Source organism: Colossoma macropomum, unplaced genomic scaffold, assembly GCF_904425465.1.
Source record: "Colossoma macropomum unplaced genomic scaffold, Colossoma_macropomum, whole genome shotgun sequence".
NCBI classification, from domain to species: domain Eukaryota; kingdom Metazoa; phylum Chordata; class Actinopteri; order Characiformes; family Serrasalmidae; genus Colossoma; species Colossoma macropomum.
This window is the reverse complement of record NW_023495808.1, coordinates 25,913-51,114: the sequence shown is the minus strand read 5'-3', so window position 1 is coordinate 51,114 and position 25,202 is coordinate 25,913. Positions and strand designations below refer to the sequence as shown.

Sequence of the window (25,202 nt, the reverse complement as noted above, 5' to 3'; positions counted from 1 at the left end):
ATGCTCTGTGTATGTGTTGCATTTCATTACATTAGCAGCTTCTCCTGTCATTGCACTAGCAGGGTCTCTGTACGTGGATTGAATACAAATATGTCATCCTCTTTTTCTCGAATATTAAGAATGAAAAGAGATAAGCAGAGTAGGCGGAAGGAGCTGGTAGTATTTGATGATAAACAAGTGTTATTTTTGGTATGCATGTTACAATCGCTGTTTTGAAATTAATGTTGGTGGCACTGGTATTCTTTAGTTGCTGTTACATTGCTATTGATCTGGCTGCAGTAAAACTGCAGTAAAAGCAGACTTGGCAATAAAGCAAACCCTGAATTGAACTGAACTGAGTAATGCAAATCAGTCATATAGGCTGTGTGGATTGCAGAGTCATACAAAGCAAAACTACCTACTTTAACCTCTCAAAGTGCAGACTTTCGGCTTTAATTTGAGGATAATTTGAGGTCTTTCCATCCAAATTGTCAGGTGGCTGTCCCAAAATCCTAAATTTCAATCTAAAAAAATACTACTTACAGTCTTTTTTCAACATTTTGGAATTATCATGAGTTGAATTAAAAAAAAGGAATATATATATAAAAAAAAAAAGCTGTCCCATTTTCATGTTACTAATGAAACCTAGTTGTAGTCCATAGGGAAAGCCTTATTTTAGCTCCACCCCATGGCCACATGGTGAGCAGTTAGGTCCTATTGTTTTGAAGTAAATGTGTCCCAAAGTCTGAAAATCAGTGTGTAACATTAAGAATTGACACTACTTAAACACATTTTCTGCAATTAAAGAATTCTTTTGTGTTTTAATGAAAAATATCATGTATTAATATCATGTATCAGGTATAACAAATACATGTGTCATATTTTATGTATGTATAACTGTTCTAAGCTGAGTTTGCTAGTCATGTACTGACTAGTATTTAGAGTTTTGTTTAAACTAGCTAAAATTGTCACTACTGAAACAATTTTATTTGTGTTGTGGTCATGACGAAATTGAACATAACTAAGGTATTGGGTCAATTAAACAAAAAGGGTTTTAGTCTAAAGTCAAAGTCAATTAAAAGTTTGCTATGTGTTTTCAACTCTGACTTTGAATCAGTTTGGTAGAATAATCCATAGAGGCGTGAACTATTTAGTTTACAAAATAGCAGTAAAAACACATGATTCATTAAATTAATTCAGAGCATTTCTCATCTTCAAACCTACATCAGTATTGTCATATAAACAAATCAATGTTAGTAGCCTGGGTGATGCTGAAGATGGCTTTTTGTCCCTAGCCGTAGACAGAGACATTTTGAACATTGCAGGGGACAAAAAGTACAAAACACCCAGCACTTCTCCATAGACACTGATAAGTTGTGTTTTCAGTGGCTCAGAGGCCACCATTAACATAATGTTATGAGACTCAAGGGACACAAGCCAATGCACTTTGGTATACGTTCAGCTGATGTAGTGATCTCCAACATGCAAACAGGTAAACAGGTCATACACAAGTTCATACCAAAAGACAGAGTTTAAGAGAAACCAAAGAGTCAGTACAAAAACATTTAACCTGTGGCAACACTTCAAAGGTGAGGTTTAAATAGTTTATACTGATGAGAGAAAACTGCCTGCAGTTGTTTCTGAGATGGGGACACTGACCAGAAGACCAGGGGCATTGAATGCAGATACGTGTTATCAGAGGGGAACGTAGGACAGAATTTATGTTTTGCCATCGCAGGCCTTGCTGGTTTACACTGCAAGGTTGTTCACTGAATTGAACTGAGTAAAGTAATGAAGTAAGTGTAGTTGCCATTATTTGTTGCCCTTTATTTATGAACAGTTACTTCTGCTTATTGCCCCTTCTCATGGGCAGGTTCAGGAACACAGGGCCATCATATTGCAAGAATCCTCTGGCATTGGGGTGTTTGAGCTCTTTGTGTGGAGCCCGAAACCATTGAGTCACTGTAGTTATAGGACTTAAAAGTGCCACAGACTTCTCTCTATGGTGCAATAGCACTACCAACCATGGGCTGTGTAATTACATGTATTGATCTCCTTTCCATGAATGTGTGTAACAAACTTTTTCACACATTTGATGTTAGTCTGTCTCTCTGTCAGTCAGTCTCTCTCTCTCTCTCTCTCTCTCTCTCTCTCTCTCTCTCTCTCTCTGTATGTGTTTAGAGAGAGGGTGAGTACCTTGTTGTCATATCAAAAGCTTGTCATTCAAATATGGCATCTGCCAATTTTAGTGCACAATTTTATTTGTTTGCTCAGTTTAATATATTGGAAAAAAATAAAACATGAAACATAAAATGTATAATGTTTTATTTTTTTTCCAATGTGGTAAATTTACCAGATAAACAGTAATTGTGTATTTCAAAAAATGTGCAGAAGTATGTTCTCTGTAAAGGATGGGTTAAATGATTTTTTACTTAGAAAATCAACAAAACATGTATTTTAACGTGTCGCCCAACTTCTGCATACAACTGTTATGACAGTGACAACCTGCATCAATGCAGTTCACATTATTGTCACATGTTATTGTTTTGGTCAGTCAAAGTTATGGATGTCTGTGGAGTCCTTTTCATTTCTTTAGATTTGTGTTTATTAATTTAGAAATGAATGTAAGTCTGTTTTAAATATATGCAGTCCACATTCATAGACATTCTCTGAAAAAATGTGTAGTATCAAATCTCGGGCAAGGAAGTCAAATGAAATGTAGGAAAAAAAAATTATAATCTACCCAAATATAGGCCATTAATAAGCAGGGGATGAAATCATTTTCATATTTCGCATTTTAATAATTCCAGTGATTATTGTGCCTTGCCCCAGCCTGAAGATCAAACGATTTCCATTTAGAGCAGTTTTTTATACTGTCAGTATCAGTGCAGCATCTAACCGCTGTGCCCTGTGTTTATGATTAATTCAGACTGAGCTCTTTAATAATGTGTATTTGTCTGTTTGTTTAATTCAGAGAGAATGCATAAGTAGTGTGTGTGTGTGTGTGTGTGTGTGAGAGAGAGAGAGAGAGAGAGAGAGAGAGAGAACATTTTAATGTGCAATTACTGGATTGCACTTTTTTGTTTTTTAAATTGTTTAATTTGCTGGATTTAACTTTCAAAAAATCAGCACATTTGTGTTAGTTGTAGCACATTTTATATTGTATGTTTCATTTTTTTTCAGTATGTTAAACTCATCAAATAGAAATTGAGCACTAAAATTAGCAGAAAAATGCCACCTTTAGGTGTGCTGTCTTAAATAATAATAATATAATAGTCCTTAAGGTACACCTTAAGGTACACACATGAATTATTATACTTTGGCAGTGCACTGTGAATGAGGAGTGAAAGAGACAGTGGGAGAATAATCAGCACTTGTAAAGAAATTTAGCAGTTATGATACATGTAACTAGCAAAGTTGTCCTGGCTGAATTTGCTTTCTTTTAGTTCCAAAGAATGCCTACTTGTAGTTACACAAATGGTTCATCTAGTATTTATTTAACAGATGAGTAATGAGGGTCTTTAGCCATCTCTAGCCTTTTGGGGGCCCTAAGTGACGTACTGTAAAATTAAAGGCTAACTAATAACAATGGTTACCACAAGCTTTCTAAAATTGTATAAATTTGTAAATGGCTAATTTGTGTACTACTGATGACTGAATTTTGCAATTGAAGTTGCAGTTTATATTACAGACCTTCTCAGCATTCTTGATCCAGCAAGTGGGCATTCAAATGTAGAATCACATTGTGTTGCAAAAACAACAGGATGTCTACTCTAAAAACATTAAGTGTGCATCAAAACATAAACAAACAAAACTGTCAGAAAATAGCTGCTCTACTGATAGAGCTGTCCAGCTCTAGTTTTGGACTGATTTAATAGTGTGTATAATGGGTTACATGTTATTCCCAAAAAAGACTTTATCATAGAATTGACATAAATATTGGCATACAAGATATTCAAGTCTAGCTTGTATCTTGATTTGACTTGTGTTAAACCCCTTTTACCACAGATTATGGTTCACAAAGGAAAGTTACATATCCAAACCTTTCCATAACTTTTTTCACTAGTAAAAAAAAAAAAAGTCTTGAGTTAGTACAGGGCGTATGGAGTCAGGGCAACCACATATATACAAATGTAACAGCATATGGTACAGTTATGTTCCCAAATTAGCCTAAAGGTACTGAAGATGTACCATCCCATCCCAAATTTTTAATTTACATTAAAATTTATCTTACATTAAAATTTAAGAACTTTTTTTCTTCCTAACACAGATTTCACAAAAAAACCCCACAAAAGTTAATTGGATAACTGTGCAAAACAAAAAGAAATGATGTAGTGACAGCTAATATCACAGTTACACTCTTAGAAAAAAAGGTATGAAACTGTCACTGGGGCAGTACCCCTCTTGTCACTGAGGTGGTACCCTCAAGCGTACATCTCAGTACCTTTACTCAGGGAACATAATTGTACCATAATCCATTGAAATTACATTTTCTAAACTGTATTGATTACACACACCCTGTCTCATCTCCAGGCTTTTAATTTTATTGTTCTGTTGTAAAACATTAGGTTATGAACAGGTTCAAATACATACTTTTCCACTAGGAAAAACTTATTTAAGGTTCACAGTTGGACCTTAAAACCACTGTTGAACTTTTGAGGGAACATTTGCATTGTTTATACCTTGATGAAAGAAAAAATGTACCTGCACAGAATCTTTATTCTACCAGAGACGCTATAACCATGTGCTTCAAGACAAAAATATATATAGTTAGATAAGGTAAAGCACTTTTTATACTCCTACTTCATTTGTACCTATGCAATAAAGATATACCATTCTGTTATGTCTTTCTAATATGAGTTTTTTGTATTCTCTATAAAAGTCAGTTCAACTCATTTCATGTGGTTAAAAAATTTAGAATGAAACAATGCGCGTGTATAAGTGGCACTTAATATATACAGAGTGCCTATGTACACACTGAGACTACATCATTATGTACACCTCCTTGTATCTACATTCATTGTCCATTACGTACACCTCCTTGTATCTACACCCCCCAAGAAGACCCCAGTGGATCATTCACAGCACTATAGTGACACTCATATGGTGGTGGCGTGTTAGTGTGTGTTGCGCTGGTACGAGTGGATCAGACACAGCAGTGTTGTTAGGTTTTAAACACTGTGTCTGCTTACTGTCCACTCTATTAGACATTCCTACTTTGTTGGTCCATGTAAAGTCCAAGACGATAGCTCAGCTGTTGCTGTAGTTTGTGTTAGTCATCTGTTGGTCCTTCATTAGTAGTCACAGCACACTGCCCACAGGACACTGTTGGCTGGATACGTTTGGTTGGTGACACTGAAGTGCTTAAAACTCATCCACTTATACAAGCGCAACACACACTAACATACCAGCATCATGTCAGTGTGACCGCACTGCACCCAAATAACAATGATAATAACTGCACTTACATGATAAAATGGACAATCAGGTGTACTTGATTTACTGACCTTTCAGGATATATTCTGTCTTTAATACATTTAAGATCTTGCATCTTGATGTGTTGTATAGGTGTGTGGAAGACACCCAACCTGTAATTTTTACCAGGAGCTGCAGAGGGCAAAGGAAGAGTGCCTGACACGGCTTAAACAGCAGCAAAGCACCAATCCCAGCGGTACCACACACACACACACACACACACACACACACACACACACACACACTTATATGCCTTTAACACCTAGAGACTTTCATTTCAGCTGTGTATTTACTTGTGTGTGTGTGTTATCTGGATTTAATAAGGCTGTGAGAAGAGTCTTTCGTTACTGAAGTGTGGCATGTTAATATCCTAAGCTGTAAATCCTAAAATGACTTTACAAGACTCAACCCTCTTACACCATCCCTCTCTCATTCACTCTGCCTCCCTCTCTCCCTCTCACTCTCTCTCTTTCTCTATCTCCCTCTTTTTCTCTCTTCCCCCTCTATTTCTTTCTCTTTCTCCCTCTGTTTCTTTTTTCTGTTCCAAGAATGTCACTTTTTATTCAGGGAAGAACGTGAAGCCATGTACTTTGTACTTTCTCAGAGGAAACTTATGAAAAAGCAATGATTTTGTGTGTGCGGGTGTGTACGTGTATAGGTTCTGGCTGTAAGGGCTTCTGGGATAATATCTCCTGCTGGGATGGAGCTGAGGTTGGGCAAACTGTAACCATTCCCTGCCCTCCTGTGCTTAAAACACTCTTCAACCGCAATGGTACACACATGCATACACTCATAGACTTCAGACATTGTGTTGTCATTTTGTCGTTCGTCATTAGCATCCAAATGAGCTCTGGTTTTAAAGGGACGATTTTTCAAGATTACTGCATTAGTTAAATCATTGGGATGCAAACAGTCAGTCAGAGTGGCTTGGTGTGAAATGCAGCGTTCTAGAGAAAGTTACCATGTCAGAATTGGGCACAGTGGTGGTGACAGGAACCAGATGTCAGAAGCATTTAATGCCTCTGCCTCTGCCATTAACTCCCTCAAAGAAAGCTATTATACAAAATGATTACAAAAAACACTACCTGATGCCTAATACATTCTTTTACAATAGTTTTGAGATACGCTTTTGGCCTCAAACATAATTTTTGAAATACAATTGTGGCAGAGAGGTACATGCAGGAGGTATAACTCAGAAGATATTTGTAGGTTCACTAGTCATTTTTCTCCTATTTCCTTACTATCACCACTGTAAAGAAATCCAAGTAAGTACATTTCTGTGCAGTAAAGCGTTTCACATCAAAGCTCTCTTAATAACTTTACATCTCAACAAATAAAAAAGAAAGATTTTTCAAAAGAAATTTTGAAAAATCCTTGGAATTCACCTTTGAGCCGTTTTTGTCTGGGAAAAATTAATTTTGAAAATGACCCCAATATCCATTGGGGTTTACTGACAAGTTTAAAAGTTGATACATGTTGTCATGTACATTGTTCCCCGAATATCATGGTCATTTCAATTACAAGGTCTCGCAATAAGAATACTGCCACAAACAGGGGGTGTACAAAATAACAGAAACACTAGATGAAATACTCATACTCATTTGTCACTCTATCAAGTAGACCTTCAATATAAGTGCACTTTGTACCCTTTCTTAAATTCTTAAATAACCATTGCCTATTTAAATAACAAGAAACAAATAAAGTGCTAAAAATACAAGACAACTTGTTCTTTAGCACAATGATTCCTACATAATTATGCACCAACATATTGGCATACAGCAGCAGCGTTCAAATAGAGCATTAGTGGACTTACCCAGCTCACGTTATTTATGTCATATATTTTAAAACTAAGATGACAAAATAATAGTAATAAATTGGCCAATTGCAGATTGCCTGTTTGGGGAAAAATCTGATTTTGATCTGGGCCTACCAGATACCTACAATCTGATGCACAGTTTATTACTCATCAATCATAAGCGACCATTATATTACTTGGCTAGTGTATCATTCTCAGCACAGTAATGATAGCAGAATGGCAGTGGCATGTTAGTGTGTGCTGTGCTGTTATGAGTGCATCAGTGGCCACTTTATTAGACACACTTGCCTTGTTGGTATACTTTGTAGGCGCACATTTCGACTGAAGCGTATCTTTTCCATGCACATTTTGTGTTGTCCTCTAACCCTTCATCAGTGGACTGCAAAACCACTGTTGGCTGGATATTGCTGATTGGTGAACTATTCTCAACCTAGTGGTGAGACTGACAGCATCTGTCCACTTGAACCTTTGCACCCTAGTCATTTTAATAGGGAGTTCTGCTATATTGGGTGGTGCATGATGGTTTGCAGTACAGTGAATTGTGTTCAGCAGATTTTAACTTTATGCAAATGAATGTGGCCACTAATTTAAGTTTAGCTAATAAAACGTTTTCAAGGGTAGAGAGGGGAAACAATGGCTGGTAGGTGTACCAGATTCAGTGGCCAGATCTTACTTTGCAAACCCCCTGTATCCTTGTATATACTTCATGCAAACTTTCACTCATGCATCATTTAATTGACAGGCAACATCATCAAAATACCCTTGCAAACCAACAAGCTTTGTCAAGTGTGGCAAGTTAAGTGGAATGTAGTTGGCAACAATTTGAAAAGCTAGTTATATATTAGTGTTCAAGTCATGCATAGTTGTAGGAGTATTCTTTCATGTAACTTAGTAACATCAGTTAAAGGGAATTTCACTGACTTTTCAGAATTTCTGTATAATTCAGTCAGTGAGGTCTAAACAAAGTCATTCGAAGTGGTTCAACGTAAAATGGTTTATTGTAGAGAAATTTACTGACTTAGATTTCTTTACAGCTGTGGTGATAAGAACCAGGAGTCTCAGTGTCTACAACACAAATATATACATTTTATTTACTATTGCCAGTGTCTTCAGCATGTTTATATGTAGTGATGATAATGGTAAAATAGTTTAGAAAGTCCTAATTTTTTGCCGTAGACAGCCCTGCATACAACATATCAGCGTTGGAACATTCTTTTTAACCACAGGGTGCAGTTGGGTGATTTTTGAAAATGTTGTTCCTTTTCCCATAAACAAAAACAGCTTTATCGTAGAGTTCCTTATTGGGGCATGACTACAAAAAGAATATCAGTGCACACACATATTAATGCAAACTTACACACAAACACATGCACCTACAGCTTACACTGAAGCACACAGAAACTTGAATGTGAATGTGTTTGAGGTTCATGTAAGTAAGAATATAAGAAGGATTTAGGCATAAAAATAGCTCTCATGTTTTCGCTTCCCACTCACTCTTCACTCTGACTCTGTAGGGAATATCAGTAAGAACTGCACGGCTGATGGTTGGTCTGATGTTTTCCCCAACATCACCAGCGTGTGTGGCTCTGAGACACCTCAGGACAAGGTGCGTATATGTGTGTGCTACACAGTAAACCTGCATAAGTAGGACTCAAAATAATTAAGGCAGTCAGTTCAAGTCAAGTCAAGACGCAGCTCAAAATATTTACTCACATCGCTCAGTGTAATTAAACCTTTAAAGTAATTACAACTCAGAGTGACTACTTAAATAATTTGTGGCAACTGACTGCCTTAAATAAATTGAGTACCACTAACCTCAAAGGATGCATGTTAGAAACATTTAAACATTAACTTCTGTGCTTTGCCGCAAACACTCAACTGACAACAGCATTACATAAATATTGTTTTCAAAGAACACTTAAGAATAATTATAAGACTGCTCCATAAGTAATAAACAACTTATTACAAATAGGTTAGAATCACCTATTTCAGGGGATTCTGTTGTTTATTATGTATCTTCGCCAGTTTTATCAGAAGCTGATTAGAGGCCACAACCAGTTTACCTACATGAAAACTGTCTGTATGTGTTACTTGTATGTTAGTAGTACAGACCGGACTGGTAAACTGCAACACCATCATTGTTAATATACACTGTATGGTCAAAACTATTTGGACACCCCTCCTGATTGTGGAATTCAGGTGTTTCAGCCACACTTATTGCTAGCAAGTGTATAAAATCAAGCGTATAGCCATGCAATCTCCATAGGCAAACACTGGCAGTAGAATGGGTCATACTGAAGAGCTTGGTGACTTTAAACGAGGAACTGTCATAATATGCCACTTTTGCCACAAATAAGTGAAATTTCTGCTCTGCTTGATCTGCCCTGGTCAACTGTAAGTTCTATTATTCTGAAATGGAAGTGTCTAGAAGCAATGACAGCTCAGCCATGAGACTGTAGACCACACAAACTCACAGAGCAGAGCTGCCGAGTGCAGAAGCGCATCACTCATTACAGTTCCAACCTGAGTTTCAACCTGCCTATGGAAGAAACAGAAACAGCACAAGAACTGTACATCCAGAGCTTCATGAAATAGATTTCCATGGCTGAGTGCCAAACACAAGCTTAAGATCACTATGCACAATGCCAAGCGTAGGCTGGTGTGGTGTAAAGCACGTTGCCACTGGACTCTGGAGTAGTGGAAACGTGTTCTCTGGAGCAGTGACTTCACAATGCACAGTGCCAACAGTAAAGCTCAGTAGAGGGGGGATAACGATCTGGGGCTGTTTTTCAGGGTTTGGGCTAGGCCCTTAGTGTTAATGCTGCATCATACATTTTAGACATTTATAGGCTTGTAACTTTGTGGCAACAGCTTGGGAAAGCCACTACCTGTTCCAGCATGACTGCGCCCCTGTGCTTAAAGTAAGGTCCTTAACGACATGACTTAAGTTTTGTGTGGAGGAACTCTAGTGGCCTGCACAGAGCCCTGACCTTAACTTCAATGAACACGTTTGAGATAAAATGGAATGTCGCTTGCGAGCCAGGTCTTCTCATCCAACATCAGTGCCTGACCTTACAAATGCTCTTTGACTGAATGGGCACAAATTCTAACAGACTTTCTTGTGGAAAGCCTTCTCAGATGAGTGTAGGCTGTTATAGTCACAAAGTGGGAACAACTCCATATTACTGTCCATGATTTTGGAACAGGATGTCCAACAAGCTCATAGAGGTGTGACAGTCAGGTGTCCACATGCTTTTGGCCATATAGTGTACAATAAATATGAGTAAAATGCAGCCAAACTTAACCCTTAGCGTTAAGAAGCATATTGTCACTCAAAAGGGACTTTATTTGATGATAATAAGAAAAATGAACAGAAACCAACAAACTGCTAAGAATACTGAGAAGCTCTGCCTTTCAGCTAGTTGTACATCTACAAACATGACTCATTCAAGTGTCAGTAACTCTATATGGACAGTTCTTTTTACTTAAAACTGCAAATGGGGCTGTCTTATCAGCTGTACTTATCAGGTAGTCAGTTTAATGAACTCAAAGACAAAAAATGTTGAACACATGCAATATGTTTACTTCAGTATAACTGTATACGTTCTTATCTGTCAGTCCAATCAATGAATTTCGTCTTTGGGGTTTACAGGGTTACTGTACTGTAATGTCTGATATTAGACTGATATTAAACTGATATATAAGTCTTATAAAACTGCTTGATGAGGTGTGTGTTGGGATCATATGTATTTTTATAAGCTGGCTTATTGTAATGTTGTGACACTTCAGGCAGACAGATGCATGTGCATGCTGAATTTAGTACGGCAAATTCAGTCATTGCGGTCATAGTGCTTAGCGGGGGGGCAGAACACAGGCAGACAAGGTCGTTATCACAGAACGATCCATAACAAAACCAGAGAGCAGGCAGGCTAAGGTTAAATACAGAAACACAAAGAACTAGATGATAGAAAACACTAGGAAAACACCGAAGGCTCATTCCACACCAACTCAGTTAGGGCCTATCAGGTCATGTCCTGGATTCCATGAAAAAAACTTAAGCAGAAACATTAGTTTAATACATGCAGTCAAGCAGAACTGTGCCACAACTGTTTTTTTTTAATTATTATTATTATTTTCAATGTATTTTTTAAGTTCTAAAAGTTTAAACTTTGCCCCAGCATGTTTTAAATACCTTATAGAATGACAGGACAGAGCTGAAAATGTAAATACCACATTAGGGGCAGATTACTAAAAGAGCCATTAATTACTGACACATTGTGTTGGTGAGCATGACTGAACTCTGTGTCAAGAGCATTTGGAAACTGTGTGATGCTGTAAAATCCCTGTTTACTTTCACTGAGCACATCATGGTAGTTTGGGAACTTTATGATTTTGCACTTGTAATGAATGTGACCTCTTAGCTACAAGCAGTCCATAAAAAGCTGTAACATTTCTGCAACAGAGGCCACAGCATACACAAAGCAACATGCAGCTTTTGTAGAGATTGCACTGCCAAAATATATTCAACATGTGCTTTTAGCAATCATTTGGAAAAGAAAACTGTTCAGTCATTATTTAGGCTAAAACTTCTCTTAAGACACTTTGATAAGTGTAAAATATTCCCAAAATAATAGAAACTATCAGTTTTAAACATTGTTTTACTAAAACAAATTAATTTCAGGTTTTTTATTTCCTTCATCAAATTAGGTATAATGTGACATAATAATGTGTCACCTACAACCCCATTTCCAAAAAAGTTGTGACACTGTGAAAAATGTAAATAAAAACAAAATGCAATGATGTGCAAATCATTTCAACAAAAGGCTGATAAAGTTGTGTAATGCTTAAAAAACACCTGGTGGTTAATTGGCAACAGGTCATCCCAGAGAGCCTGAGTCTTTCAGAAGTAAAGATGGGGAGGGGTTCACCACTCTGTAAAAGACTGCACGATCAAATAATGCAACAATTCAACAATGCTTTTCTTTATCTATGGTACATAATATCATTAAAAGATTCAGAGAATCTAGAGAAATCTCTGTATGCAAGGGACAAGGCCAAAAACCAGTATCTGCTGGCCATGATCTTTGGGCCTTCAGATGGCACTACATTAAAAACAGACGTGATTCTGTAGCGAAAATCACTGCATGGGCTCACGAACACTTCTGAAAACCACTGTCTATGAAAACAGCTCGGTGCTGCATCCACAAATGCTAATTAAAACTCTAAAATGCAAAGAAGAAACCATATATAAACAGGATCCAGGAATGCTGCCACATTCTCTGGGCCCAAGCACATTTAAAATGGACTGAGGGGAAGTAGAAAAGTGTCCTGTGGTCTGACGAATCAAAATTTGAATTTCTTTTTGAAAATCATGGACACTGTCCTCAGTGCACAGTTCAAAAGCCAGTATACATGATGGTATAGGGGGGGCATTAGTGCGCATGGCATGGGTGACTGGCACATCTGCGAAGGCACTATTAATGCTGAACGATATATACATGTTTTCGCAACTAATGCTGCCATCCAGATGACATCTTTTTAGGGAAGGCCTTGATTATTTCAGCAAGACAATGTAAAACCACATTCTGCACGTATTACAAAAGTATGGCTCCGTATTAAAAGAGTATGGGTGCTAAACTGACCTGTCTGCAGTCCAGATCTGTCACCCACTGGAAACGTTTGGTACCTTATAAAATTAAAAATACGACAAAGGAGACCCCAAACTGTTGAGCAGCTGAAATCCTATGTTAAGCAAAAATGGGAAAACATTTCACTTTCAAGACTACAGCAGTTGGTCTCCTCAGTTCCCAAATGCTTAGAATTTTGTTAAAAGAAGAGGTGATGAAACACAGTAATAAACATGCCCCCATCCCAACTTTGGAAAGTGTTGTTGGCTTCAAAATAGGCATATATTTTTCAAAAAACAATACAATTTCTCAGTTTCAACATTTGATGTGTTGTTTTTGTAATATTTTCAATTAAATATAGGGTTTAAATGATTTGCACATCATTGAATTTTATTTTTATTTACATTTTGCACAGTATCCCAACTTTTTTGGCAGCATTTCTGGATGCTGTTTATATATTCTTCTTTGTGTTTGAGTTTTAATTAGCATTTGTGGATGCAGCGCTGAACTGTTTTCATAGACAGTGTTTTTCAGGAGTGTTCCTGAGCCCATGAAGTGATTTCCACTACAGAATCATGTCCGTTTTTAATGCAGTGCCCTCTTACTGACCTGTTGCCATTTAACCACCAGGTATTTTTTTAAGCATTACACAACTTTACCAGCCTTTTGTTGCCCCCATCCCAACTTTTTGGAAAGTGTTACTGGCATTAAATTAAAAATGGGCATATATTTTTCAAAAAACTTTATATTTTTCTCAGTTTCAACATTTGATATGTTGTCTTTGAAACATTTTCAATTAAATATAGGGTTTAAATGATTTGCGAATCATTGCATTTTGTTTTTATTTGCATTTTTCACAGCCTCCCAATTTTTTGGAAATGAGGTTGTAATTTCCAGAAATAATTAGGCCTAGAAGGCCCTGAGGGTTCCCCTCTGCCAGTTACACTTGTGTCCTCCGAACAGAAGATGTTCCCCCTGACATTATGTTACCAGTGAAAGAGACACAAACTTTCACACCAGCAACACTGAAACTGGATATCTGCGATGTGGACTAAGGTTTCATGGACTGATGAGTCTAAATGCAACCAACTCCAAAGACTGAATTTGGAGGTGTTTACAAGAAGCATGGATAAATATTCCTGCAGTGTTCTTTGAAGTACTGAAAGCAGTTCTAAAAAGAATGGAAGCTATAAATAAGGCAAATTGTGGACAAGCTATATACTGAATAATTTGATATTATATTTAGGTGCTGAGACTTCTGTGTAATTTTCAAATAGATATGTTCATGCTAAAACATTCACAACTTGTATTTAATGGCCATTTTGACTGGAAATTAAATGAATAAAAGGTTGGTCTGACTTTTGGCCAGTACTGTGTGTTATTTATTACACAACTAGCTATGCAGTGAATTACATATTTATGTAATTACACTGAAATAGTATAGCAAAATGATAGTAATAACTCTAGACCTCTAATAAGTAACCATATCAATCTACTGGCATAAAGTATCATAACAATGATTGTGAGGGCTATTATTCCATGATTTCCAGCGTGCATGTTGTTGCACCTAATCTTAATGTATTTATCAGATTGATTGCTGCTAATATGTTGTAGCAAAAATAGGGCCCTGTATGTTAATTGGATAAAACGTGACTCTAAACAGTAACAGTAACCAATGTGACTCTAAACAGTAACAGTAACCAATGTGACTCTAACAGTGACAGTAACCAACAAAACAATTATAATTTATGAAATTTATTCACCCTGAGCAACTGTCCATTTCTATGCAGTTAAAGTTGGCTACAGCTAAAAGGGCAGCAATAACTTTTAACACGAGTGAGTGTCTGAGTGTGTGTGTCAGTGACTGAACGTGTGTGGTGGGGTTGACCTATTAGCTGAGTGATCCTGTCTGTAGCCTGAGGTAAATATTTAGGTATCAGGAATGTTCAATCGTCCAGACGAGCTCTTCAGCCAAACGTTCTCATCTAAACATGGTGCTCACAAAGACGTATGAAGCATAAACACTTCTTTACATGGAACAAAAACTGTTCTTATTATAGGAGTGTGTACGGTGGAGTTAAAGCTCAAGATGTGGTTAAATCCTCTTAAGGGAAATTATTAGTTGAGTAAAGTTAAAGTAATTAATATTAAATGAATGTGTTAGAACTAAAAGTAAACATATTTTGGGTAGACCAAATGGAAAACTCTATAAAACTACTTTTTTCAATGATTCAGTTGTATATAAATAACATTTCTAAGACCACCCAAGATGGGTTTACACACAGAACATCAGCGTGTTGGTTTTAATTCAGTTCATGTGAAAAATTCTTCAAAATGTAGTTGAACAGAATTATTCCAGTAAAGGACAAAACCATGGAAAAGTTCTTTAAGTACATGAACAATATAGATATATTCCATTTCCTTCCACTAGTTTAGTGCATTGTAATTTAATTCTCATCAAGTTTTAGTACAAAAACATATACATTGTAATATTTCTGCTTCATAATTCTACTTTTATGTCTTTTTAGTTGGTGTTCTACACGGTGGTGAAGACCTTATATACTCTTGGTCATAGTTTGTCTCTCATTGCGCTGACAACAGGCAGCGCCATCCTCTGCATGTTCAGGTGAGTTGTTCGGGTCATTTTAGTCACCAGTAATGCCAGGGGTGGTGCCACACCTCCAAAAGTGGTGGGGCAAAACATCTTGTTTCATAGCTGGCTGACTGATGCAATGCAGTTAGGCCACTGACTAAAATCGTCTTTCATGTCGTGCTAATGTCTTTATAAACCTTTTCAGAGGTGGGTTGTAACTAGTTACAATTACTCAAGTACATTTACTCCAGTAAAATATTAGTGGATTTTACTCTCCTGAGTATTTTTAAATCATATTACTTCTACTAAGGTGAGTTAAGGTGTCTTTTTACTCTTGTTACATTTTAGCCAGTCATATTTAGTTACTAATTTCTTTTTTGTGTTTAATTTCAAAATGTTTTGATGGTGGCAAAATTTGTACTGCTTTAGAATGGTTACATCTCTGACTGTGGAGCTTTTTATTTTAGACCAAAAAAAAATCCCAAAAAGAGAAGAACAGAGCCACACAATCTTCAGTTCCTATGCTGATAAATGCTACTCCAGTTGTTTTTAGGAAAGTACTTTTACTTAATTACTTTATGCAAGTATCAAAACTTTTGCGTGGATATTGATTTAGGCTCCTCTACCCACCTCTCAACCTGATTATGAACAGTGTTTGTTTTGATGCTGCTTCAGCTTTGTTAGCTAACATCTCTGAGGAACATCAGGCTGTTTTCATACTCATTTCATTCTCTAAAGTCTGTACAACAGTTTAATTTTATGATATTATATTTTTTTTCTTTTGGTTCGGATGGTAGACTGCAAGGGCTAAAGTGGACATTACACATGTGGGTGTTTGTTTATTGATCAGAAGTTTTGCAGGGATGCAAGTGCTCTGTTACTCTCATATTCACCACCGTGAAAACAGAAAATTATAATCTTTGTGAATACCAAATTAAGTTTAATTGACCAGGTGGCTCATGCTCGGCCAAAAATTTCCTCCACAATCTATAATCAAAAGCATATCATTATTTTATTGCTTGTCTTTCGCTCGCAGTGCAGGAACCAGCGCTTGCATCCCTGCAAAACCTGTGATCAATAAACAAAACACTCACGTGTGTGAGTGTCTGTAAAGAGTGAAATGTTAAAGCAGCTGGTTGTGCAGACAGTACAGAGAATGTGCAATGGAAAAAAATGTGCTCTGGTGTTCTGGAATTCCCTCATGAACTAACGTGGTTCATCTGTTCGGTGCAGATCTGAAATCGAGCGGAGTCGCATGTCAAAACCAAACTAAAGAAAAAGTTTGACAGGTCAGCACCATCCAAGGCAGGTCTGAAAGCAGCACCGAGCTGAAATGGAGATTCTGATCGGCTCTGCACTGAGTTTTACTTTGTCTGTTTGTGCTGATCAACGTTTCATGCAGTTTTGGGAAAGCTGAGGTTTTTATTTGCACGTCCTGAACTCAAAAAGTACTGGGGCGTCGCCACAGCACTCTAAAAGGGGTGAGCTTAATCCGAGTAAAATTTTGGTGTGATCTAAAGAGGTGTACTTCTTTAATAATTCATTAAATGAAACAATAGTCATTATGTAAACATTTAAATCTGGTCAGAATCATTCGTCATTCGTGATTAGATTCTTTGCATACATTATAGGCGTGTGCATTGGCATCACAACAAACAAGCTTCTTGTTGTTATGGTAACAGTTGACACCAAAATGCAAGTTATTAGTAGTATTGGGGGGCATCAGCTTTTTGTCCACAAGGTGATTCTACAGTAATCCTTGCTGCGTAGTATAAGGTGCTTACTTCTGTGTAAGTAGCTAGAATGTTCCCCTCCACATGGTTTTCTCGACTTTGGATTCCCGATCCCAGTCCTGGTGACCCCACGCTCTGCACATTTTTTATTTTCCCTACTCTACACCCCTGACCCAGACCATGAGGAGCTTATTAATTAATGAGTTGATTCAGTTGTGCTGGATGAGACAAAATGCATACACTCATTTCCATACACATTTACTGACATGAATTGCACTTCCCACTGTCACTACACCCCTTGACTATGAAACTGTATGGGTATGACCACCCTTCATTCCAGTCAATAGCCTTTAATTATAAGATATTCGTTTCAGGAGATATTAATGCGGATATTGGATAATCCACACGCATAAAGAGTCAGGTCAAAGGGAAATATGTTGAAAAAACAAAAGCTTCCAGTACTTGAGGTCAAAAAATTTGTGGAAGTTATGGAGAGAATGGAACTCCTAATAACTGTGCAAGACCTGGTAGACCACCAAAATGTTCTTTGAGAGATGAGAAAATCCAACTCCACTCCTGCTTCAGATTTGAAAAGATCCACAAGTGTTTCTGTCTATCCTTCCACTGTGAGAGGACAGCTCAACACTATGAGTCTGAAAGGATGTGTAGCTGCCAAGAAGATGTTACTGAGAAAAGGAAATGGACAGAAAGAAAGAAAATTTGCAAATCATATAAAGGAGCTGCTGTTCTCAGAACAATGGACTGACCACCCCATAACTTACTGAACATGTTTAGGGTTACTTAAATCATTAGAAGAAGAAAATGCACCCAACTTCTAAGACTGAACTTTGGAGGTGTGGAAGAATGTCCCTGCAGATTTCTTTGAAAAGCTGAAACTAAGTCTCTGAAAAAGAATGGAAGATATAATTAAGGCAAAGGATTGAAGCACCAAATAGTGAAAAAACTGAAATTATATTTAACTGTTGAAACTTCTACTTTTTTTCTGATAGAATGAAGTAATGAAAGGTTGGTCAGTACTGCATGTGATGTCCTAGTGCCAAAATTCCTTATATAGAAACTTGTCCTTTTCTCTTAAGTGCTGTAAAATCTCCAGAATAGGTCAATCAGTATTTGTGTGTGTTGATAACTGTCATTAAGAGGTTAGTGCTGTATGTAAGGGTCCTTGAGGCTGATTGTTCTGGCCACTCAAGATGATGATTATTATTGTAGCCTCTGGCATCTCTATCAGTGTGCTGGAGCCTCAGCTTGTAAAATTAGTTTCTGCCCCTGGCCATAAACACAACCCATGTGTGTTATTTCCTAAAGGTGTATGCAGTGATTCATTTATTTGTGTATGTGTTTGTAGGAGGTTGCACTGCACACGCAACTACATCCATGTGAACCTGTTTCTCTCCTTTATCCTGAGAGCTGTGGCTGTACTGGTGAAGGATAGTGTGTTGTTTTCACACAGCACACACTGCAGCAACCAGCCCTCACTGGTAAGATTCACACACACACAACCGCACATATCTGACATGATATCTCCTAAAGTCCTTATTGATGTGTTTTATGTTAATAACAGGTTGGCTGCCGAGCAAGTCTGGTGTTCTTCCACTACTTCATCATGGCTAATTTCTTCTGGCTGCTGGTGGAGGGGCTTTACTTGCACACACTTCTGCTTGTCACTTTCTCCGAAAGCACACGCTTCCTGTCCTACCTGATGATCGGCTGGGGTGCGAGCAGTTTCAATTCTAATTCTGTCCAGGTCCCAATTCAGTTTATTTCATCTCAGCTCAGTTTCAGCTCAATGGACCTCATTCACCAACCGTTCTTAAGAAGAAATTCCTTAAAACCCACTTACAGAGTTTTTACGAAGATTGTGATATTCACAAATGTTTTCCTTTTTGGGATTTGTTCTTAGCTAAGAACAGAATCTATGCACACTCAAAGGCATGAACAATTCTGTGGTTTAAGAACACGTCATCAATCTGATGTATACTTTTTCTTAGGACCTTTCTCAAGAACAAATTTAAGAAAAAACTTATTGATATTGGTGATATTGAGGGCCCAGTGATCTTAAGCCATCTGTGAGAATGATATGTAGAGCCATTTATCTGGGCTGTAATCATTTTACTTGTTTGAAAAATACTAATATTACAATACATTATTATTTCATTTATGTTTGTGTGTTAGCTTAACCACTTCCATGCTGCCTCTCGAGGAAGCCCAGTATTTACAATTACCATCCAATTCCTAGTTTGGCTAATCAATGATTCATTAAAGGGGATTTCCACTGATATTTGAATAATTCAATCACTGAGATGTAAATAAAGTCATTCAGAGTCTGTTTGATGTGAAATGATTCATTGTAGAGAAACCAGTGATAGCAATGATAACACTTTATTTGCTTTTCAAAATGACCAGTGAACTTGTGTACATCTTTATATATATTGTTTTATGTGTAATGTTAATGGTAAAATAATGGTAAATCTGAAAGAACACATTTTCTTTGGGAGCATGTTTTCTTTAGAACATCCTGAATTTGTTTAAAAACATATATTAGGCCAAAATCTCATTTTAACACTATAATAAAACAGTGTCTCAGACATCATACGGTAGCTTTTAGAGGCATTAAATGCTTCAGTCACTTGGCTCCGATTACCAAGGCTGAACTGTTGTGACTCTAGATTGGAGCATTTCACATAAAACCACTCTGAATAACTTTATTCATATCTTAATAAATTTATCATGCAGAATTTTTTAAGAATCAGTAGAATTCCAATCTAAATTAAATCAGGTGTGCTGGCGATGGAATTTAACAAATTCATGCAATGAATTGAATGCACTGAGACATCAGGAACTAAATTTTTGTTCCTCTAACTATATTCTTCCATCCACATATTTTTTTTTATCAAAACACACTTACTGGCAAGATAAGTTTTAAACAATTCTCATGGCTACCTAAGACTTTTGCACAGCACTGTCATACTGTCATTGCTGTCAAACCTGGTAAACTGTAAATCCTTTTTTTTTCATTTTATTACACCACTTGACAATTTCAGCTACCTGCTACACTGTGTGAATATTTCATGTTGATTACACCAAAAGAACTAGAACTATGTTAAAAGATAGAAACTAGCCAGGTGATCTTTCTGTGTTTTTTTCCTAAAGATCTGTCTCATCTCTCTCTCTCTCTCTCTCTCTCTCTCTCTCTCTCTCTCTCTCTCTCTCTCTATGTCATTATCATGTCCTTTCTGTGTGTGTGTGTGTGTGTGTGTGTGTGTGTGTGTTTTTGTGTGTGTGTGTTTGCTTGTGTGTCAGGAGTCCCTGCGCTTTTTGTGTTTGCATGGATTCTGACAAGACATCAGCTAGAGGACACAGAGTGAGTGAAAGAAATACACACACACACACACAAACAAGCGAATCTCTGAGTGACAGTTTGGCTATCTCTCAGACATGGTAATGAGTGTAGTGTCACAGTAATTATTGGATGGTAGCATGGTGATGATAATGTCTTTCTTTATGTGTGTGTGTGTGTGTGTGTGTGTGTGTGTGTGTGTGTGTGTGTGGTTTCCCTAGTTGCTGGGAGCGGAATGATCACCCAGTGCCCATATGGGTCATCAATGGACCAATTGTGTTTTCCATGATGGTAAATCTGCTAAAACTACCGGTTCTGCACAGCACCAACATCTACGTTAAACAGTGCAAATGAGGATATCATTAGTTTACTGTAGGATTGTTTTAGGGCATCCTTCCCCAGATTTTTTTAAATAACCTGTAAAATGTAGTTTTTACTTTCAATATTTAATGTGGGGATTTACACATCAACAAGACTTAGAAAATCAACACAACATGTAATTTGACCGGGGTACTCAAACTTTTTCATACCACTGTAGATGTCATGTAGCCTTATGAATGCAGCCCTTCAGTAAAGCCCTACCTGTACATATTTCAGGTTTTAGCATAATCATTATGACATAAAAACATTACTGGAACAAATCAAGGCCCCTGTTGCTTTCTGCATATGCCAGCCTACCCAGTGCTCTGACACCATGAGGCGGAGGATTATCATAAGATGTGCCAAAAATAGACCTGGCATATGTAACCATCAGAATCACTTCTTGTGGGGGCACAGAAAGTCACTGTGTGAACATCTTAATCAATATTGTTCTCAAACTTCTCTTTAATGTACATGTACACATATCTCAAAAGCTATCCAGACAGCCTGCACATGAGCCTAAGATCATCATCTCCAATGCCATGGGATGGCTAGAGGGGTCTCCCCAACACTGGCTTGTGCAGCAGTGGAACTGCGTTCTCTGGAGTGCTTGCGTGATGTCAAATACCTCTAGGATGAATTGGAGTGGGTTCTGTGATCCACAACTAATCATCCAACATCAGTACCTGAGCTCACTAATGCTCTTGTTGCTGAATGCAATCAAATCCTCACAACAGTGTTCAAACATCTAATGTAAAGTCTTGCTACTGCAGCAAAGGGGGACAAACTCTCTTTTAATACCTTCAATTTAAGAGGAAATGTTGGATGAGCAGGTGTCTACAAACTTCTGAATGTAACTTTTTCTCTCTTTTTGTCTCAGGTAAACTTTATACTGTTCATCAGCATCATTCGTATTCTGCTGCAGAAGCTGCGCTGCCCTGATGTTGGAGGTAATGACCAATCACAATACAGGTGAGTTTGTTTGTGTGTGTAGTCATGACAAATGTTGAGTGAAGACCACCATATATTTCATTTAATAAAAGGTATCAATTCTGTATTATTGTGCCAAACAGCAACATTGCTTGTGAAAATAATAGTTTGTTGTAATTATTATGAATAACAAAGTGGTGATACGCAATATCATTCAGATTGTTTTAATGTGGAATGGTGCATTGTAGAGAAACCTATCAACTAATAGGAACCAGGGGTCACAATGTCTACAACAAAAACATAGCTATTTTACTTACTATCCAAAAACCATGTTCAAAACAGACAAATAGTGCTAAAAGTCTGTAAAAAAAAACAAGTTTTCTTTATTTTGCCTCACAACAGCCTACATTTCCACCTCTCCACCATGAAAGCATTTTTCTTTTTTTTACTTATTTATTTCAAAGAAATGCCTAACAATCCACCTTTCACATCCCCCACCCACACCAACATGGGGCATTACAACAGAAACTAATCAAAATATAGCACAGGACACTTGAAATATGTGTTACGCCAGTAACAACGTTATACACATTATAGCCAACATGAATGCATTAAGCAACTAAAAGGTATTTCACTTTGCTAGTTCCATCATTCCATGAAGGAAGAGTTTTAGTGACTGCATTGTTGATTCTTGCAGATGATAGGTGCAGATAGAGAATGTTTAGTAGTGTATGAAGCCAGTGATGTATGGACAGATCATGAGGGGGCTGTTATGGGGTTTCCTTTAGGGTTAGGTGAGGGTCCATGCGCATTAGTTAATGAAGAGATCTACTACCTCCTCCCAAAGGGCAAATACTTTTGAGCAGTCCCACATAATATGCATAAAGGTCCCCATTGTCCCATATGGACAGGTAGTACAGTAGGGGTGAGGACTTAAACCCATTAAATGTCTTACCATGGGTCGCAGATTTTCATGTGAATGAATTGATGATTAGGGTAATGATAAGCCATTATTATTAAACATTACCCCATGATGCTTCCCAGTTTACCTGCGTTCCCCTCTGTTCCATCACCCTATCCCATTCCTTTTGGCCAGTGTTTAGATACATGTGACAGAAACTTGGTATAGATAGGACACTATTCTTTTGGGAGCTTATGTGATCCAGCTCATCATTTGGTGACCTATCAGATCTCTCTGGACCCCATGCGACAAGATTTCAGTGTGGTTCTAAATCTAAAATAAAAGAATAATGATTGCTTATATATACCATAATGTGCTATCTTCATAAGATAGAGAGGAAATATTTGCTGCCATTGATAACTTCAAGAACCTGTATACCTTTTTCTGCCCATGAGTTTTGGATAAAAGATTTGCTACCTGTTAAAAGATTGCTATTAAGCCAGACTGTAGAGGCTTTAAGCCATTTCATGTTTATCCCCATACTCTTCATTGTTTTAAAGGTTTGAAGCATATTATTGGCCCAAACCTTTTTGCACATTTTTTTTAGTAGAATTCCTAGACAATGAACAAATCCTCAAATCTAATTGGAGATACCATGTCTTGTTTAATTATCCACTAAGGTAAATTAGAGTTTGGGTCAAACCAATGTTTAATTGCTTGCAGGGTGAATGACCAGTTATAACCATGAATGCATTTTAAAAAACACATTTTAGGCCAAAACCTCATTTCAGAACTATGATAAAACAATGTCTCAGGCATCAAGTAGTATATTTAATTTCATGTGATAACTTTCTTTAAGGGAGGTACCTTTAGTCAGGGAGCATAATTGTACCATAATCCATTGCAATTATATATTTTTAAGTTGTACTGGCTCTGTAGACCCTGTCTTCTCTCCAGCCTTTTAATTTTATTGGTCGGTTTTAAAACATTTCGTTATGGAAAGGTACAAATATGCACTTATTTAAGGACCTCAAAACCATTGTTGCACCTTTGAGGGTACTTTAATGTTGTTTGTATCCTGATGAACAAAATATGTATCTGCATATCTGTACATTTTTTTTTGACAGTGTAGACAACACCAAACAGATGTCTGTTTCATATCACTTTTACTGTGAGTAAGTTTTCTAGAATGAAGCATTTCACATTAAACCACTCAGAATGACTTAATTTACATCTTAGCAAATGGATTATGCAAACATATTTTAAGATTGGTGGAAATCCTCTTTAAGACTAACTCAAAGTTTGCATTGTTCTCCACGTAGTTACGGAATAATACACCTTTGGGCATATCAAGCCTGGAATTTTAAGCTTCTTGTTTCTGACAGTTTTATCCTGTCGTATTCTGTTTGCACACTTTAATTTGTCCTTAGGCAGAAAGATAGAGAAAGAAAAAAAGAGAGACAGAATTTCTCCCTGTGGTGAAAAAGAAACTGTAAGCCTTGTGTTTTAGTAATCTAGTAGTTGTGTATGCGCATGTAGTGTGCTCTCACATTCAGATGCCAAGAAAATCAGCTACAGACTGAGCTCCAGGGCAAATAAGAAATACGCTCATACATATTAAGAGGTTCTATGTATTTTTAGTAATCTATTTCTGGTGTGTCTGATGGGAGATGTTAAGTGGAGTTATACTTTTCTATGCAACATGACCCCCACTACATGTTATTAAAACACAAAAACACTAATAGGTGTGGATGATTTTTCTAGTGTTCTGAACATTTATTTGCACAAAAAACCCACAAAATCCAGTCTCATTTTCAACAGGTCACTGTCAGTAAAAGAAAATGCAAACACGTTCATATACACTGCTCCACCTGATTCTGCCAAAAAAAAGAAAAGAAGACTGATTCCATGAGCACTGAACAGGAGCTCGTCACCTGTCATAGAGTGCAGTGAGGTAAGATATATATCATGTAATTTCAGAGCTGGTCTTGTTGCAGCAATCCAGGGCTGATAAGGGTGATTACCTGAGCAGTTCTTATCAGTCAACAGAAAAACTGAAATTATTTCTATATGGGTCAGTGACAAATAAGGATTTCAAATGTGTATTAATGTAATCGTTGTTTTTTGTTTTGAATATATCATAAATAAAAAATAATAATAATAATATAAAAACAAAACAAAATCTTTGATTTAATTAGCTTAAAATTGTCAAAATGTGTGTAAAAGAACATGTATTAATCATTAGTTTATCTAGAAAATGTGGCTCTTTTTCTTTAGCTGAACGATGAATTTTTGCTGAACAAAAAGAGAGAATATTTTTTAAAAAAGAGAATAATTCATAGAAAGAGTAATATTGGAAAATGTACAAATTTATATACGAAAAGATGAAAGAGGATGGAATTCATGTTCTTTGTTCATGTTTTGAGAAAT

The 25,202-nt window shown here is 37.0% G+C and overlaps 1 protein-coding gene across 1 annotated transcript in view; it reads left to right on the top strand.

Annotated features, from left to right (window-relative positions):
- The window catches only part of LOC118803043 (vasoactive intestinal polypeptide receptor 2-like), a 33,281-nt gene that overhangs the window by 2,917 nt on the left and 5,162 nt on the right, over positions 1 to 25,202 (top strand). Inside the window, exons 2-10 of the mRNA XM_036563539.1 lie at positions 5,548 to 5,650; positions 6,113 to 6,226; positions 8,785 to 8,876; positions 15,426 to 15,523; positions 18,590 to 18,722; positions 18,806 to 18,956; positions 20,545 to 20,605; positions 20,803 to 20,872; positions 21,822 to 21,913. Coding sequence (XP_036419432.1) covers positions 5,548 to 5,650; positions 6,113 to 6,226; positions 8,785 to 8,876; positions 15,426 to 15,523; positions 18,590 to 18,722; positions 18,806 to 18,956; positions 20,545 to 20,605; positions 20,803 to 20,872; positions 21,822 to 21,913 — 914 coding nt within the window. The remainder of the gene's footprint in view (positions 1 to 5,547; positions 5,651 to 6,112; positions 6,227 to 8,784; positions 8,877 to 15,425; positions 15,524 to 18,589; positions 18,723 to 18,805; positions 18,957 to 20,544; positions 20,606 to 20,802; positions 20,873 to 21,821; positions 21,914 to 25,202) is intronic.